The sequence below is a fragment of the Oncorhynchus kisutch genome, linkage group LG1 (assembly GCF_002021735.2).
Source record: "Oncorhynchus kisutch isolate 150728-3 linkage group LG1, Okis_V2, whole genome shotgun sequence".
NCBI classification, from domain to species: domain Eukaryota; kingdom Metazoa; phylum Chordata; class Actinopteri; order Salmoniformes; family Salmonidae; genus Oncorhynchus; species Oncorhynchus kisutch.
In genome coordinates, this window is record NC_034174.2 from 10,565,533 (window position 1) to 10,582,210 (window position 16,678).

Genomic DNA, 16,678 nt, shown 5'->3' on the forward strand with positions numbered 1-16,678 from the left:
GAACACAGACACACATTCTAGAAGAGTAGATGTAGTAGTCCTAATGTTTGTACACTACTACAGTACCACACACATTGTCTGAGTGAGTGGTGTTAAGAGTTGACTAGTGTAATTGTTATAGTGTAGTGGGTCTCTTAATGTTCAAGCACTGTCTGAGGCGAATCAATACCATTCTTAATACATTACAACATTTTATTTCACATTAATGAACACTTGTGTTAGAGAAAACTACAGTGTCTGTGACAATACAATGGTGATTTAAACACACTGTACACACTCCTCAGTTCCCTAGACATACACCGTATCTACTGTGTGTGTTGTACTGACCATGTCAAATACAAACAAGATATCAAATCTAATTTTATTGGTCACATATACATGATTAGCAGATGTTATTGCGAGTGTAGTGAAATGCTTATATTCCAATAGTATGTTGGTGCCACCCTTAAACAAGCTAGCCTGGTATGGTTGAGGATAAACCGACACAGTGCCTGGCTAAACACAAGCTACAGATCACTGGACAATAACCTTGTTAACTCCACAGGGACATTTCCATTCTAAAAAGGTGCAGTGCTTCTAGCCTGATCCCAGATCTGTTTGTGCCAACTCCATGACAGTGACAAAGACAGTACAAGCAGATCTGGGACATACTGTAAATGTACCAGCTCATTCTAATGCATTCCCTCTCCATAGATAGACCAATAGAATTCATACACTGTATAACCATAGCCATGATACATTACATTAATCTTCATAAATAAACAGCAACAAACTGTACACATTTTCAAATAATATAGTTTTTTTTCTTAACTGACCAACAAATAAGACACACCCCTTTCTACCACCTTGATCCCTGTCAGTTAGGATACGGACGGTCAGCAAGAGAAGACAGAGTTCAACCGTGTCATTGTTTTAAACGTCTTTAGTGCAGTCATCGTTTCCTCCTTCACAGGAACAGATAGATGGTAGGCCGTTGAAGTAATACTGTCCTGTTACGCTATTAAACATTCCTTCCCTTCGCTAAAATAGTCAGTATTTAAACGAGAATACTTCTTAGGAAAGACGACCCTTCCCCTCTTGCCTCTCAGTGGACCAACACAGCTGCAGTAATAATACTGAGAGTGTATTCTGACATGGTGGAGTGGATCTTTGCAATGCCCCCCCCCCCCCCATACACTTTCATAGACAGTGGATACAAGGAGGAATGTGGTTTGAAAACAGTAATTCAGTCAAAAGTTGTAAGACACCAGATATGGTTAACATGGGAGTGCAAACTGCCTGGACATCTATTCCTTTATAGGGCACAAGACCTGCCTTCTCGTAGGGGCTAGGGGCCATCTTGTTCCACCTCCTGGCCCTCTGCATCAACCACAAGCTATCACAGTGGCTCCTCCCCAATTCATCTGGCCTGGATTCCTCACGTCCTATCAGGACGGTCATTTCCCAGAGTAAGGGTATGCTCCATACTGGCCTGGAGTGTTAAACAGTGGGGAGGGACAGGGACCAATCACCTGGCTGGACCAGCACCACTCCCATTGCCATCGAGGACCTTTGAGGACCTTTGCTCTACCTGTTGGTCTCCCTCTGTGCAATCTCTTCCTGCTTCCTGCTCCACAGTCACAAGACCATCCTGCTCTGACACGCTCTATCCAGGAAGAAGTTTCCCTTAGGCACAGATCTAGGATCAGCTTTCCCTCCCCGAACGCTAACCTTAATCCATTGGAGGAAAACACAGTAAGCCTGACCTTAGATCGGTGTCATGGGGTGGCCTCCACCTCCTCCCTAGGAGACACAGCAGCAGCTGCCCTCCTTTGGTTCCTCGTCATCTAATGGCTGTTTGAGTCTGAGAATGGGCGGGTCACCGCTTGCCGGGGTGTAGTATACTGTACTGCCATTGGACGAGACGAGGGGCATACGGGAGTCCACAGGGCTCTGGGGTTCGGTGGATTCTGTGGAGCCGTTTCCTAGGTGACCGTTGAGGAGTGGGTGATTGAGGAGCTTGGCGGCCGACCTCTGCTTTTTCAGTTCCGACAGGGTCTGAGAGCGCTCTCTGGGCAAGGAGGAGGAGGAGTCCTCTGGGAGCTGATCGGCTGACGCGCTCTTCGTGTCAGGGGATAGAGGCTCGTCATTGGTTGGCGGCAGCTGACTGGGAGTGGGCGAGGACGTCGTCGTGGAGACGATGCCATTTTGTTTGATGATGCCGCTAGGAGCATCTTTCAAGGTCTTCTGTAGTTTGGGTCTCTCCACTACTGGCTTCACCTGGGAGACAGAGGACAATCAGATTACTGTTACTAACGGTTACTAACTGGGAGACAGAGGACATTCAGATTACTGTTACTAACGGTTACTAACTGGGAGACAGAGGACATTCAGATTACTGTTACTAACGGTTACTAACTGGGAGACAGAGGACATTCAGATTACTGTTACTAACTGTTACTAACTGGGAGACAGAGGACGTTCAGATTACTGTTACTAACTGCTGTTACCACGGTGACTAACTGCTGTTACCACGGTGACTAACTGCTGTTACCAATTACTATTACAGACCTTTACTATGATTTCCTTCACAAACTAAACAGAAGACAAGTTGACTAACTAGACTAGAGGCTGGCGGTTCCTTTGGTTTAATCCCATTAGATATTTCTTTATGGTACGATTTTCACAGATAATTGCTTTCCGTAGGAGAAAATGCAGGATGTGGAGAGAGACATGACATAGGCCAGACATATCAAACATACACGCTCATGAAAAAACTGAACAGGAAATGACAGTTTTACGAACTCTGACCCCTCCCTTCCACATTACATAGCTGTCCGTCCTATACTCCATATTACCTATCCCCTTAAATGTCCAAGGTCCCTGAGTTTTGCACATAATGTTATTACACAACTCTATGATTTCAATGTCCATATTTACATGAATATTGTACACAGTTAGTTATATTTCATTTATCTCTAGTGCTCGTTCCCGAATGAGTGAATCGATCTCCATGTTCCTAATGTTCCCCTTGTTGGTTCATAAGGGTCAGTGTATGTGGCACATACACCAGTTGAGCAAAAGTATGTGGACACCTGCTCATCGAATATCTCATTCCAAAATCATGGGCATTAATATGGAGTTGGTGCCCCCTTTGCTGCTATAACAGCCTCCACTCTTCTGGGAAGGCTTTCCACTAGATGTTGGAACATTGCTGCAGGGACTTTCTTCCATTCAGCCACAAGAGCATTAGTGAGGTCGGGCCCTGATGTTGGACGATTCGGCTTGGCTCGCAGTCGGTGTTCCAATTAATCCCAGAGGTGTTTAAAGGGGTTGAGGTCAGGGCTCTGTGCAGACCAGTCAAGTTCTTCCACACCAATCTCAACAAACCCTTTCTGTATGGACCTCGCTTTGTGCACCCAGGCATTGTCATGCTGAAACAGGAAAGGGCCTTCCCTAAACTGTTGCCACAAAGTTGGCACAGAATTGTCTAGAATGTCATTGTGTGCTGTAGCATTAAGATTTCCCTTCACTGGAACTAAGGGGCCCGAACCATGAAAAAGAGTTCCAGACCATTATTCCTCCTCCACCAAACTTTACAGTTGACACAATGCATTGAGTCAGGTAGCGTTTTCCTGGCATCTGCCAAACCCAGATTCGTTCGTCGGACTTTCAGATGGTGAAGCGAGACTCATAACTCTAGAGAACGTGTTTCCACTGCTCCAGAGTCCAATGGCAGAAAGCTTAACCCCACTCCAGCCGACGCTTGGCATTGAGCATGGTGATCTTAGGCTTGTGTGCTGCTGCTCGGCCATGGAAACCCATTTCATGAAGCTCCTGTTGAACAGTTCTTGTGCTGATGTTGCTTCCAGAGGCAGTTTGGAACTCGGTGGTGAGTGTTACAACCGAGGACACTTTACTCACTTCATCACTCGGCAGTCCCGTTCTGTGAGCTTGTGTGGCCTACCACTTCGTAGCTGAGCCATTTGTTGGTTCTAGATGTTTCCACATCACAATAACAACAGTTGACCGGGGCAGCTCTAGCAGGGAAGAAATGTGACAAACTGACTTGTTGTGAAGGTGGCATCCTATGACGGTGACATGTTGAAAGTCACTGAGCTCTTCAGTAAAGGCCATTCCACTGTCAATGTTTGTCTATGGAGATTGCATGGCTCTTGTGCTCGATTGTATACACCTGTCAGCAACGTGTGTGGCTGAAGTAGCCAAATCCAATTTTGTATTACATAGTGTATTACTTTTTCTATACAGTACATAGTGTAATTATTTTTTCTATACAGTACATAGTGTATTACTTTTTCTATACAGTACATAGTGTATTACTTTTTGTACCGGACTAGTTTGCATAAGGGGACTGTGTAGAGCTTCATGGACAGCAGGAGCACAGACACTGGTTAGTTGAGGTAATATGTACACGTAGGTAGAGGTAAAGTTACTCTGCATAGGTGATAAACAGAGTAGCAGCAGTGTAAAAATGGGTGGTGATGTTCAGGGAGTCTTATGTATTGGGGGTAATACACAAGTTCATGTAGTGATACATGGGCCACTCTCTTTTTCTTTGTAGAGCCTTTGTAATGTCCTTTGTAACACGGGGCTTACTGTTGGAGTAGACCTTTTAGTGTTGAACTGTTTTAGTGGGTATTACTCTCTACACAGACGTTCATAAAGTAACAGGCTACATGGGGTTTTCACACACATGTGAGATAGGAGAAACGTTTATCCATACTAACCGTAGTACCAGTTGTATTGATGGGATGGCTGTTCTCCTGGTCCGTCTCCTTCTCCTGCTCCTCCCTCCCTCCTTCCCTCCCTCCTTCCCTCCCTCCTCTCCACACGATGGCCTCAGTCTCGTATTCCTTCACACGAAGGTTGTGTCTGTCAGACAGGCTTGCCCTCCGCACCACTTTCCTAAAACACACGCAGGGAGGAGAGGGGTTCAGTGTTCCTGAAAATCAGGGTTTATTTATCACAGTCCTGGAGGTTTATATTTGACTTCTATACCAGCACTAACTCCTGATTTATAAGAAAACTCAGTTATTAGTTGAATCATGTGTTAGTACTGGGCTGTAACAAAATCATCCTGTGCCCCTCTCCATGACCACATTGAACAACACTACTGTAGTAGCAGATAGCGGGGATGCTTTTGGCGGCAGGGTAGCCTAGTGGTTAGAGTGTAGAGGCGGCAGGGTAGCCTAGTGGTTAGAGTGTAGAGGCGGCAGGGTAGCCTAGTGGTTAGAGTGTTGGACTAGTAACCCGAAGGTTGCAAATTCAAATCCCCGAGCTGACAAGGTACAAATTTGTCGTTCTGCCCCTGAACAGGCAGTTAACCCACTGTTCCTAGGCCGTCATTGAAAATAAGAATTTGTTCTTAACTGACTTGCCTAGTTAAATAAAGGTAAAATTTTTAAAATAAATTTAAAAAAATTGTGGAGAAAAGAAAATGTAATAGTCTGCATGCTGTCCATGCAGTTTCCTCTCTGTCCAGTAGAGGTCAGTACATACCCACGGCTGCCTGCGCTGGATGTCCTCCTACACAGGGAGGTCTTGTGTTTAAGCTGAGACTTCATGATGATGTCGTGTTTGTGTTTCAGGTCTAGCAGGATGGCTCGGAACTCCTCGTCCTCACACAGGTCTAAAGGTCAGAGGTTAGAGGTTACACAAGGAAAACACACACACACACACAGAGGATGGCTCGGAACTTCTCGTCCTCGCACAGGTCTAAAGGTCAGAGGTCACACAGGGAACACAGAGACCAAAACACATCTTCCCATCAACCACTGCTCTGTGGCCTGGTAGGGGTTTATGTTTTGTTTGTTTTTTACAACAAAAAAACAGAACAATTAAGCAAAATAAATAGCAGAACAAAAGGCAACTAAACCCTTAGAAAAACAAGAAAAAAGAAACCAATACAAAACACAAAAACACCACAAAAACAATACAACACAAAACCAATACACAACACCACAAAACCAATACACAACAACACAAAACCAATACACAACAACACAAAACCAATACACAACAACACAAAACCAATACAAAACAACACAAAACCAATACAAAACAACACAAAACCAATACACAACAACACAAAACCAATACACAACAACACAAAACCAATACAAAACAACACAAAACCAATACAAAACAACACAAAACCAATAGAATTCAACCCAAAAACAACAAACACAAAAACAATACAAAACAACACAAAACCAATACACAACACCACAAAAAATACAGAACATTAGAGAGAAAATATCTACATCTATTTCCATCGATCTACAAGCCCACATCCACCAATCCCAACGGAAGTGTTTTTCCATGTCGTCCAGGAAGGGTTGCCAAATGTTTACAAAATGGTTGAATTTATTTCTTAAAGCGTAGGTCATCTTTTCCAGAGGAATACACTCACTCATTTCAGAGAGCCGTCTTGTAGTTGAGAGAGGGGAATCTGATTTCAATGTCTATGCAACACCTTTTCTTGCAGTGACAATGGCAATATCTGTCAATTTGATATTGAAATGATTCCTTAAATTCACATTTGTAAAGTTACCCAGAAGGCATATTTCAGGGGGAAAGGGACCTCTATAATAAAGGCCAGGGAATCACAAACTTCATGCCAGAAGGCCTGTCATTTAGTACACTGTTAAGTAGAATGCAAAAAAGTGCCTTCTGTTGTTCCACGTCTAAAACCCATGTCAGATATTTCAGGGTGATATCTATGTAACCTTTGAGGTGTTAGATAGAGTTGGTGGACGAAGTTGTAATGTCTGTATCTGGAGTCGATGGTTGCTGATATGCTATCATGGCATAGGTTCGACCACAGCCTCTTCATCATTTGTAATATAGTTAGATCAGCTTCCCATCGCTCTCTTGACCTACAGTACATACAGTTGAAGTCTGAAGTTTACATGCACTGTAGCCAGATATATTTAAATTCATTTTTTTCACAATTCCTGACATTTAATCCCAGTAAACATTCCCTGTCTTAGATCAGTTAGGATCACCACTTTATTTTAAGAATGTGAAATGTCAGAATAATAGTAGAGAGAATAATTTATTTCAGCTTTTATTTCTTTCATCACATTCCCAGTGTGCCAAAAGTACACTCAATTAGTATTTGGTAGTATTGCCTTTAAATTGTTTAACTTGGGTCAAACGTTTTGGGTAGCCTTCCACAAGCTTCCCACAATAAGCTGGGTGAATTTTGGCCCATTCCTCCTGACAGAGCTGGTGTAACTGAGTCAGGTTTGTAGGCCTCCTTGCTCGCACACGCTTTTTCAGTTCTGCCCAAATGTTCTATAGAATTGAGGTCAGGGCTTTGTGACGGCCACTCCAATACCTTGAGTTTGCTGCCAAGGGGGATGAATACTTTTGCAAGGCACTGTAGTGGTTCAATACTAAATCGATTTGGTAAAATTATCTCCAAGAGTGCTTCTGAGAAAGTTTCTTAACTGCAAATAACAAAATAAATGCATATTGGGATAACTGGTATTTCCCTTTCAGTTGCTCAAATGACACAATGATGCCACCTATATAACAATATACTAAATGCAGCCTTCTCTTCTCATGCCAATGTTGAAAAATGTTGTTATCCAAGATCATTGGCAGGAGACTGTTATGCCACAGGGGTGTTTCAGGTGACAAGTCTCTATTTCAGACCAAAATTGATGGTACAGGGATTGCTTGTTCTTGTTGATATAGTCTCGGGATTCCACTTGTAGATAATATTACTCCCAACCTCTTCATTATTTCCATCTGAGTCCAAGAGGAGGCTGGTTCAGCTTCAAATAAGGATGAAATAAATGCCCAGTAATACATCTTGAAATTTGGCAGGAGACCTCCAAGACGATAATATGAATGTGTCCCTTGGAGTTTTACAGTGCCATTCAAATGGTCTTGTTAATGGACATAAAGGGATTATGGGTAAAGATTGAAATAGGTACGTCATCTTAGGTAGGACGTAATACAGTTAATCATCTTAACGCAGCTGATTCTCACAAATACTGTAAGAGGCAGATCTACCCATCTATTCAAGTCATCCACCACCTTCTGAACCAAGACAGTTCAACTTGAACACATTTCTTTAGTCATTATCTTGAACATTATCAACCGTGATTCCTAGACATTTCAACCCCTGTGGCGACCATATTTATATTTATTTTTTAAACCTTTATTTAACTAGGCAAGTCAGTTAAGAACAAAATCTTATTTTCAATTCTTATTTTCAATGACAGCGGGTTAACTGTCTGTTCAGGGGCAGAACGACAGATATGTACCTTGTCAGCTCGGGGGTTTGAACTCGCAACCTTCCGGTTACTAGCCTGTTTGATTGGTGTTGATCAGGTTTGGCAAATAGTCCTAATCTATTAAGCCATCTCCCTAGAAATCGATTGCTTCTACACCTGCATTGCTTGCTGTCTGGGGTTTTAGGCTGGGTTTCTGTACAGCACTTTGAGATATCAGCTGATGTACGAAGGGCTATATAAATAAATTTGATTTGATTTGATTTGATTTATAGTCAGCATGGTGGAGAGAGATTTGCCTGTAAGAAGAGCATCGTAGAGGATCTTTATTTTTCTTATGAATAACTGTTATAATAGCCGAGGAAGACTCTGCTTCTCAGCAGCTAAATTCAGAATATCCATAGAGAGAGGATTATCCTTCAACTCCTTCTAGAACTCCATCTCCCGGGGATTTGCCGGGTTGTAGAGAGGAAATTGCCTATCATTGCTAGTTCCGTTCCCTCAGAACTGTATAACCTTGAATAGTATTGTTTAAATGACTCATGAGTCTATTCAGGGTTGAGACACTTGACCATTTTGAGTTTCGCTAGTGTTGATGGTTCTCGAAATCTCCTCGGCTTTTATCTGCCAGGCCAAGACTTTGAAATATAATACCCTAAGTACTTACAAAACTGACAAGGCTATTCTTCCAACTAGGCAAAGATATTATGAATTGGGGTAGAAAAGGCACCGTTTTTTATTCACCAATGAGCAGTATGTTTCTTTAGAGCCAGATTTTTGGTGTTCCTGTAGGTGTAATAGGATTTTGTGTATTTCTTTTTAAGACATTTGGTATACGACATTATTTGACCCCTATGAAAGGCTTTTAATGTATCCCAGAGTACAAAACTATTGGGAGAATTTGATCTCCGATAAATTGAGAAAGTTCTGCCTGTTTCAAAAGAGTTGGGTTTCGGGCGACATCTTGAACTCCATCCGACATCAACACAGAAAGTGTGAGGGGAGAATTATCTGAGATGCTTCTGGATATATCCTCAGTTTCCACAACACAATGTCTACAGTGTATTTCTGATCAATTGTATGTTATTTTAATGGACAAGAAATGTGCTTTTCTTTCAAAAACAAGTTCATTTCTAAGTGACCCCAAACTTTTGAACAGTGGTATATGTAGGTAGGTAGGGATTAGGGTTATGTAGGTAGGTAGGGTTATGTAGGTAGGTAGGGTTTAGGGTTATGTAGGTAGGCAGGGTTATGTAGGTAGGTAGGGTTTAGGGTTATGTAGGTAGGTAGGTAGGGTTATGTGGGTAGGTAGGTAGGGTTTATGGTTATGTCGGTAGGTAGTGTTATGTAGGTAGGTAGGTAGGTAGGGTTAGGTAGGTAGGGTTTAGGGTTATGTAGGTAGGTAGGGTTAGGGTTATGTAAGTAGGGTTATGTAGGTAGATTTAGGGTTATGTAGGGTTAGGGTTATGTAGATAGATAGGTAGATAGGGTTAGGGTTATGTATGTAGGATTATGTAGGGTTAGGGTTATGTAGGTAGGGTTAGGGTTATGTATGTAGGTAGGTAGGTTTCATGGTTATGTAAGTAGGGTTAGGGTTATGTAGATAGGTAGAATTATGTATGTAGGTAGTGTTAGGGTTAAGTATGTAGGTAGGTAGGTAGGGGTTAGGGTTATGTGGGTAGGTAGGGGTTAGGGTTATGTAGGTAGGTAGGGTTATGTAGGTAGGTAGGGGTTAGTTATGTAGGTAGGTAGGGTTAGGGTTATGTAGGTAGGTGGGTTTATTGTTATGTAGGTAGGGTTTGGGTTATGTATGTAGGGTTAGTGTTATGTAGGTATGTAGGGTTAGGGTTATGTAGGTATGTAGGGTTAGGGTTATGTAGGTAGGTTTATGTAGGTAGGTAGGAAGGGGTTGGGGTTATATAGGAAGGTAGGAATGGGTTTAGGGTTATGTATGTAGGTAGGTAGGGTTTAGGGTTACATACAGTTGAAGACGGTAGTTTACATACACATTAGCCAAATAGATTTAAACTCCGCTTTTCACAATTCCTGACATTTGATCCTAGTAAAAATTCCCTGTCTTGGGTCATTTAGGATCACCACTTTATTTTAAGTGTCAGAATAATGTCAGAATAATAGTAGCGAGAGTGATTTATTTCAGCTTTTATTTCTTTCATCACATTCCCAGTGGGTCAGAAGTTTACATCCACTCAATTAGTATTTGGTAGCATTGCCTTTAAAGTGTTTAACTTGGGTCAAACGTTTCGGGTAACCTTCCACAAGCTTCCCATAATAAGTTGGGTGAATTTTGGCCCATTCCTCCTGACAGAGCTGGTGTAACTAGGTCAGGATTGTAGGCCTCCTTGCTCGCACACGCTTTATCAGTTCTGCCCACAAATTGTCTATAGAATTGAGGTCAGGGCTTTGTGATGGCCACTCCAATACCTTGACTTTGTTGTCCTTAAGCCATTTTGCCACAACTTTGGAACTATGCTTGGGGTCATTGTCCATTTGGAAGACCAATTTGCGACCAAGCTTTAACTTTCTGACTGATGTCTTGAGATATATATACACATAATTGCCTCCTCATGATGCCATCTATTTTGTGAAGTGCACCAGTCCCTCCTGCAGCAAAGCACCCCCACAACATGTGCTGCCATGCCCGTGCTTCACGGTTGGGATGGTGTTCTTCGGCTTGCAAGCCTCCCCTTTTTTCCTCCAAACACGACAGTCATTATGGCCAAACAGTTCTATTTTTTTTCATCAGACCAGAGGACATTTCTCCAAAAAGTACGATCTTTGTCTCCATGTGCAGTTGTAAACTGTAGTCTGGCTTTTTTATGGCGGTTTTTAAGCAGTGGCTTCTTCCTTGCTGAGCGGCCTTTCAGGTTATGTCGATATAGGACTCATTTTACTGTGGATATAGACACTTTTGTACCGGTTTCCTCCAGCATCTTCCCAAGGTCCTTTGCTGTTATTCTGGAATTGATTTGTCCTTTTCGCACCAAAGTACGTTAATCTCTAGGAGACAGAACACGTCTCCTTCCTGAGCGGTATGACGGCTACGTGGTCCTATGGTGTTTATACCAGCGTACTATTGTTTGTACAGATGAATGTGGTACCTTCAGGCATTTGGAAATTGCTCCCAAGGATGAACCAGACTTGTGGACGTCTACAATTTATTTTCTGAGGTCTTGGCGGATATCTTTTGATTATCCCATGATGTCAAGCAAAGAGGCACTGAGTTTGAAGGTAGGCCTTGAAATACATCCACAGGTGCACCTACAATTGACTCAAATGATCTCAATTGTGATACAGTGAAATAATCTGTCTGTAAACAATTGTTGGAAAAATGACTTGTGTCTTGCACAAAGTAGATGTCCTAACCAACTTGCCAAAACTATAGTTTGCTAACAAGAAATGTGTGGAGTGGTTGAAAAACGAGTTTTAATGACTCCAACATAAGTGTATGTAAACTTCCGACTTCAACTGTAGATGGTAGGGGTTAGGGTTATGTAAGTAGGTAGGTAGGTAGGTAGGTAGGTAGGTAGGTAGGTAGGGGTTTAGGGTTATGTAGGTTGGTAGGGTTATGTAGGTAGATAGGTAGATAGGTAGATAGGTAGGTAGGTAGGTAGGTAGGTAGGTAGGTAGGTAGGTAGGTAGGTAGGTAGATAGGTAGGTAGATAGGTAGATAGGTAGATAGGTAGATAGGTAGATAGATAGATAGATAGATAGATAGGTAAGTAGGGTTAGGTAGGTAGGTTTGGGCTTATGTAGGTAGGAAGGTAGGTAGGTTTTAGGGTTGGGGCAGACTTACCAATGGGAGTCTCCTCTAGGAAGGTAGGTAGGTTTTAGGGTTTGGGCAGACTTACCAATGGGAGTCTCCTCTAGGAAGGTAGGTAGGGTTTAGTGTTGGGGCAGACTTACCAATGGGAGTCTCCTCTAGGAAGGTCTTGGCATTGAGACTGGCACCGTGAGAAACCAGCAGCTCTGCTACATGCATCTGGAACCATAGAGACTATCAGTATTTACACAGCTATCCACGATCATCTGCAGGAACTGAGGACTTGGTGGACTGTATATTCGTTAGGTTAGGTTTTACTGAGCAAGTTCTCTCCCTTGTGCTGGTAAGGGCACATCAAGTCCAACCTAAGCTAAAGAATATACAGTCCTCAGTCCTTCGAGCTGGATAAAGATGTTAACTCCCCGAGATGGATCGAGTTTCCTGTGAAGTCTGGACCTGGTCCGATCATACACGACACCAAGCCTCACCTTCTCCTAGTTATAGTAGCACTGCACAGTATGGACAGCTGGGGCATGGGCAAGAAGACAACTTTCAACCTTCTAGCTGACTCCCTGGTAGTCAGGTGTTCTTTTCTCTTAGTGTCCTGCTAGCTGACTCCCTGGTAGTCAGGTGCTCTTTTCTCCTAGTGTCCTGCTAGCTGACTCCCTGGTAGTCAGGTGCTCTTTTCTCCTAGTGTCCTGCTAGCTGACTCCCTGGTAGTCAGGTGCTCTTTTCTCCTAGTGTCCTGCTAGCTGACTCCCTGGTAGTCAGGTGCTCTTTTCTCCTAGTGTCCTGCTAGCTGACTCCCTGGTAGTCAGGTGCTCTTTTCTCCTAGTGTCCTGCTAGCTGACTCCCTGGTAGTCAGGTGCTCTTTTCTCCTAGTGTCCTGCTAGCTGACTCCCTGGTAGTCAGGTGCTCTTTTCTCCTAGTGTCCTGCTAGCTGACTCCCTGGTAGTCAGGTGCTCTTTTCTCCTAGTGTCCTGCTAGCTGACTCCCTGGTAGTCAGGTGCTCTTTTCTCCTAGTGTCCTGCTAGCTGACTCCCTGGTAGTCAGGTGCTCTTTTCTCCTAGTGTCCTGCTAGCTGACTCCCTGGTAGTCAGGTGCTCTTTTCTCCTAGTGTCCTGCTAGCTGACTCCCTGGTAGTCAGGTGCTCTTTTCTCCTAGTGTCCTGCTAGCTGACTCCCTGGTAGTCAGGTGCTCTTTTCTCCTAGTGTCCTGCTAGCTGACTCCCTGGTAGTCAGGTGCTCTTTTCTCCTAGTGTCCTGCTAGCTGACTCCCTGGTAGTCAGGTGCTCTTTTCTCCTAGTGTCCTGCTAGCTGACTCCCTGGTAGTCAGGTGCTCTTTTCTCCTAGTGTCCTGCTAGCTGACTCCCTGGTAGTCAGGTGCTCTTTTCTCCTAGTGTCCTGCTAGCTGACTCCCTGGTAGTCAGGTGCTCTTTTCTCCTAGTGTCCTGCTAGCTGACTCCCTGGTAGTCAGGTGCTCTTTTCTCCTAGTGTCCTGCTAGCTGACTCCCTGGTAGTCAGGTGCTCTTTTCTCCTAGTGTCCTGCTAGCTGACTCCCTGGTAGTCAGGTGCTCTTTCTCCTAGTGTCCTGCTAGCTGACTCCCTGGTAGTCAGGTGCTCTTTTCTCCTAGTGTCCTGCTAGCTGACTCCCTGGTAGTCAGGTGCTCTTTTCTCCTAGTGTCCTGCTAGCTGACTCCCTGGTAGTCAGGTGCTCTTTTCTCCTAGTGTCCTGCTAGCTGACTCCCTGGTAGTCAGGTGCTCTTTTCTCCTAGTGTCCTGCTAGCTGACTCCCTGGTAGTCAGGTGCTCTTTTCTCCTAGTGTCCTGCTAGCTGACTCCCTGGTAGTCAGGTGCTCTTTTCTCCTAGTGTCCTGCTAGCTGACTCCCTGGTAGTCAGGTGCTCTTTTCTCCTAGTGTCCTGCTAGCTGACTCCCTGGTAGTCAGGTGCTCTTTTCTCCTAGTGTCCTGCTAGCTGACTCCCTGGTAGTCAGGTGCTCTTTTCTCCTAGTGTCCTGCTAGCTGACTCCCTGGTAGTCAGGTGCTCTTTTCTCCTAGTGTCCTGCTAGCTGACTCCCTGGTAGTCAGGTGCTCTTTTCTCCTAGTGTCCTGCTAGCTGACTCCCTGGTAGTCAGGTGCTCTTTTCTCCTAGTGTCCTGCTAGCTGACTCCCTGGTAGTCAGGTGCTCTTTTCTCCTAGTGTCCTGCTAGCTGACTCCCTGGTAGTCAGGTGCTCTTTTCTCCTAGTGTCTGCTAGCTGACTCCCTGGTAGTCAGGTGCTCTTTCCTCCTAGTGTCTGCGCTGTCGTCCCTGTCAGTGTCTGTCTGTCTGTCTGTCTGTCTGCTGTCCTGCTCTGGTCTGTCTGTCTGTCTGTGTCTGTCTGTCTGTCTGTCTGTCTGTCTGTCTGTCTTCTGTTCTCTCTGTCTGTCTGTCTGTCTGTCTGTCTGTCTGTCTGTCTGTCTGTCTGTCTGTCTGTCTGTCTGTCTGTCTGTCTGTCTGTCTGTCTGTTGTCTGTCTGTCTGTCTGTCTGTCTGTCTGTCTGTCTGTCTGTCTGTCTGTCTGTCTTCTGTCTGTCTGTCTGTCTGTCTGTCTGTCTGTCTGTCTGTCTGTCTGTCTGTCTGTCTGTCTGTCTGTCTGTCTGTCTGTCTGTCTGTCTGTCTGTCTGTCTGTCTGTTGCTGTCTGTCGTCTGTCTGCTGTCTGTTGTCTGTCTGTCTGTCTGTCTGTCTGTCTGTCTGTCTGTCTGTCTGTCTGTCTGTCCTGTCTGTCTGTCTGTCTGTCTGTCTGTTCTGTCTGTCTGTCTGTCTGTGCTGTCTGTCTGTCTGTCTGTCTGTCTGTCTGTCTGTCTGTCTGTCTGTCTGTCTGTCTGTCTGTCTGTCTGTCTGTCTGTCTGTCTGTCTGTCTGTCTGTCTGTCTGTCTGTCTGTCTGTCTGTCTGTCTGTCTGTCTGTCTGTCTGTCTGTCTGTCTGTCTGTCTGTCTGTCTGTCTGTCTGTCTGTCTGTCTGTCTGTCTGTCTGTCTGTCTGTCTGTCTGTCTGTCTGTCTGTCTGTCTGTCTGTCTGTCTGTCTGTCTGTCTGTCTGTCTGTCTGTCTGTCTGTCTGTTGTCTGTCTGTCTGTCTGTCTGTCTGTCTGTCTGTCTGTCTGTCTGTCTGTCTGTCTGTCTGTCTGTCTGTCTGTCTGTCTGTCTGTCTGTCTGTCTGTCTGTCTGTCTGTCTGTCTGTCTGTCTGTCTGTCTGTCTGTCTGTCTGTCTGTCTGTCTGTCTGTCTGTCTGTCTGTCTGTCTGTCTGTCTGTCTGTCTGTCTGTCTGTCTGTCTGTCTGTCTGTCTGTCTGTCTGTCTGTCTGTCTGTCTGTCTGTCTGTCTGTCTGTCTGTCTGTCTGTCTGTCTGTCTGTCTGTCTGTCTGTCTGTCTGTCTGTCTGTCTGTCTGTCTGTCTGTCTGTCTGTCTGTCTGTCTGTCTGTCTGTCTGTCTGTCTGTCTGTCTGTCTGTCTGTCTGTCTGTCTGTCTGTCTGTCTGTCTGTCTGTCTGTCTGTCTGTCTGTCTGTCTGTCTGTCTGTCTGTCTGTCTGTCTGTCTGTCTGTCTGTCTGTCTGTCTGTCTGTCTGTCTGTCTGTCTGTCTGTCTGTCTGTCTGTCTGTCTGTCTGTCTGTCTGTCTGTCTGTCTGTCTGTCTGTCTGTCTGTCTGTCTGTCTGTCTGTCTAACCCATACACTACATACACTGTGCTGTTCTGTGGCCGTACTGTCAATCTTCAGCATCGTTAAACTGTAATCCTCTGTCTTGTCATCGGTTACCAGCACACGGGAGAGAACACCAAGTAAAACCTAAAGAATATACAGGCCACCAAGTCCTCAGTGACATGTGTAGAGAGTGGGTGTGTGTGACCTTGTGATGCAGTGTGTGTGGGTGTGTGTGACCTTGTGATGCAGTGTGTGTGTGTGTGTGTGTGACCTTGTGATGCAGGGTGTGTGTGTGTGTGTGTGACCTTGTGATGCAGGGTGTGTGTGTGTGTGTGTGACCTTGTGATGCAGGGTGTGTGTGTGTGTGTGTGTGTGTGTGACCTTGTGATGCAGTGTGTGTGTGTGTGTGTGTGTGTGTGTGTGTGTGTGTGTGTGTGTGTGACCTTGTGATGCAGTGTGTGTGTGTGTGTGTGTGTGTGTGTGTGTGTGTGTGTGTGTGTGACCTTGTGATGCAGTGTGTGTGTGTGTGTGACATTGTGATGCAGGGTGTGTGTGTGTGTGTGTGACCTTGTGATGCAGGGTGTGTGTGTGTGTGTGTGTGTGTGTGTGACCTTGTGATGCAGTGTGTGTGTGTGTGTGTGTGTGACCTTGTGATGCAGTGTGTGTGTGTGTGTGTGTGTGTGTGTGTGTGTGTGTGACCTTGTGATGCAGTGTGTGTGTGTGTGTGTGTGTGTGTGTGTGTGTGTGTGTGTGTGTGTGTGTGTGACCTTGTGATGCAGTGTGTGTGTGTGTGTGTGTGTGTGTGACCTTGTGATGCAGTGTGTGTGTGTGTGTGTGTGTGTGTGTGACCCTGTGATGCAGTGTGTGTGTGTGTGTGTGTGTGTGTGTGTGTGTGTGTGTGTGTGTGTGTGTGTGTACGCCCGTGGGTGTTTCTGTCCCCTCCTTGTGTGTGTATTACCTCACCTGACCCCAGCATGC

At 44.8% G+C, this 16,678-nt stretch overlaps 1 protein-coding gene and 1 long non-coding RNA gene across 2 annotated transcripts in view; one reads left to right on the top strand and one right to left on the bottom strand.

Annotated features, from left to right (window-relative positions):
• LOC116374314 (uncharacterized) overlaps positions 1-16,678 on the top strand; it is a 28,831-nt gene that overhangs the window by 11,368 nt on the left and 785 nt on the right. The window lies entirely within an intron of this gene.
• The window catches only part of LOC109899709 (protein phosphatase 1 regulatory inhibitor subunit 16B-like), a 181,031-nt gene continuing 164,519 nt past the window's right edge, over positions 167-16,678 (bottom strand). Inside the window, 4 exon segments of the mRNA XM_031825888.1 lie at positions 167-2,259; positions 4,728-4,905; positions 5,500-5,629; positions 12,171-12,246. Of these exon segments, the coding sequence (XP_031681748.1) occupies positions 1,783-2,259; positions 4,728-4,905; positions 5,500-5,629; positions 12,171-12,246 (861 nt within the window). The 3' untranslated portion in view covers positions 167-1,782.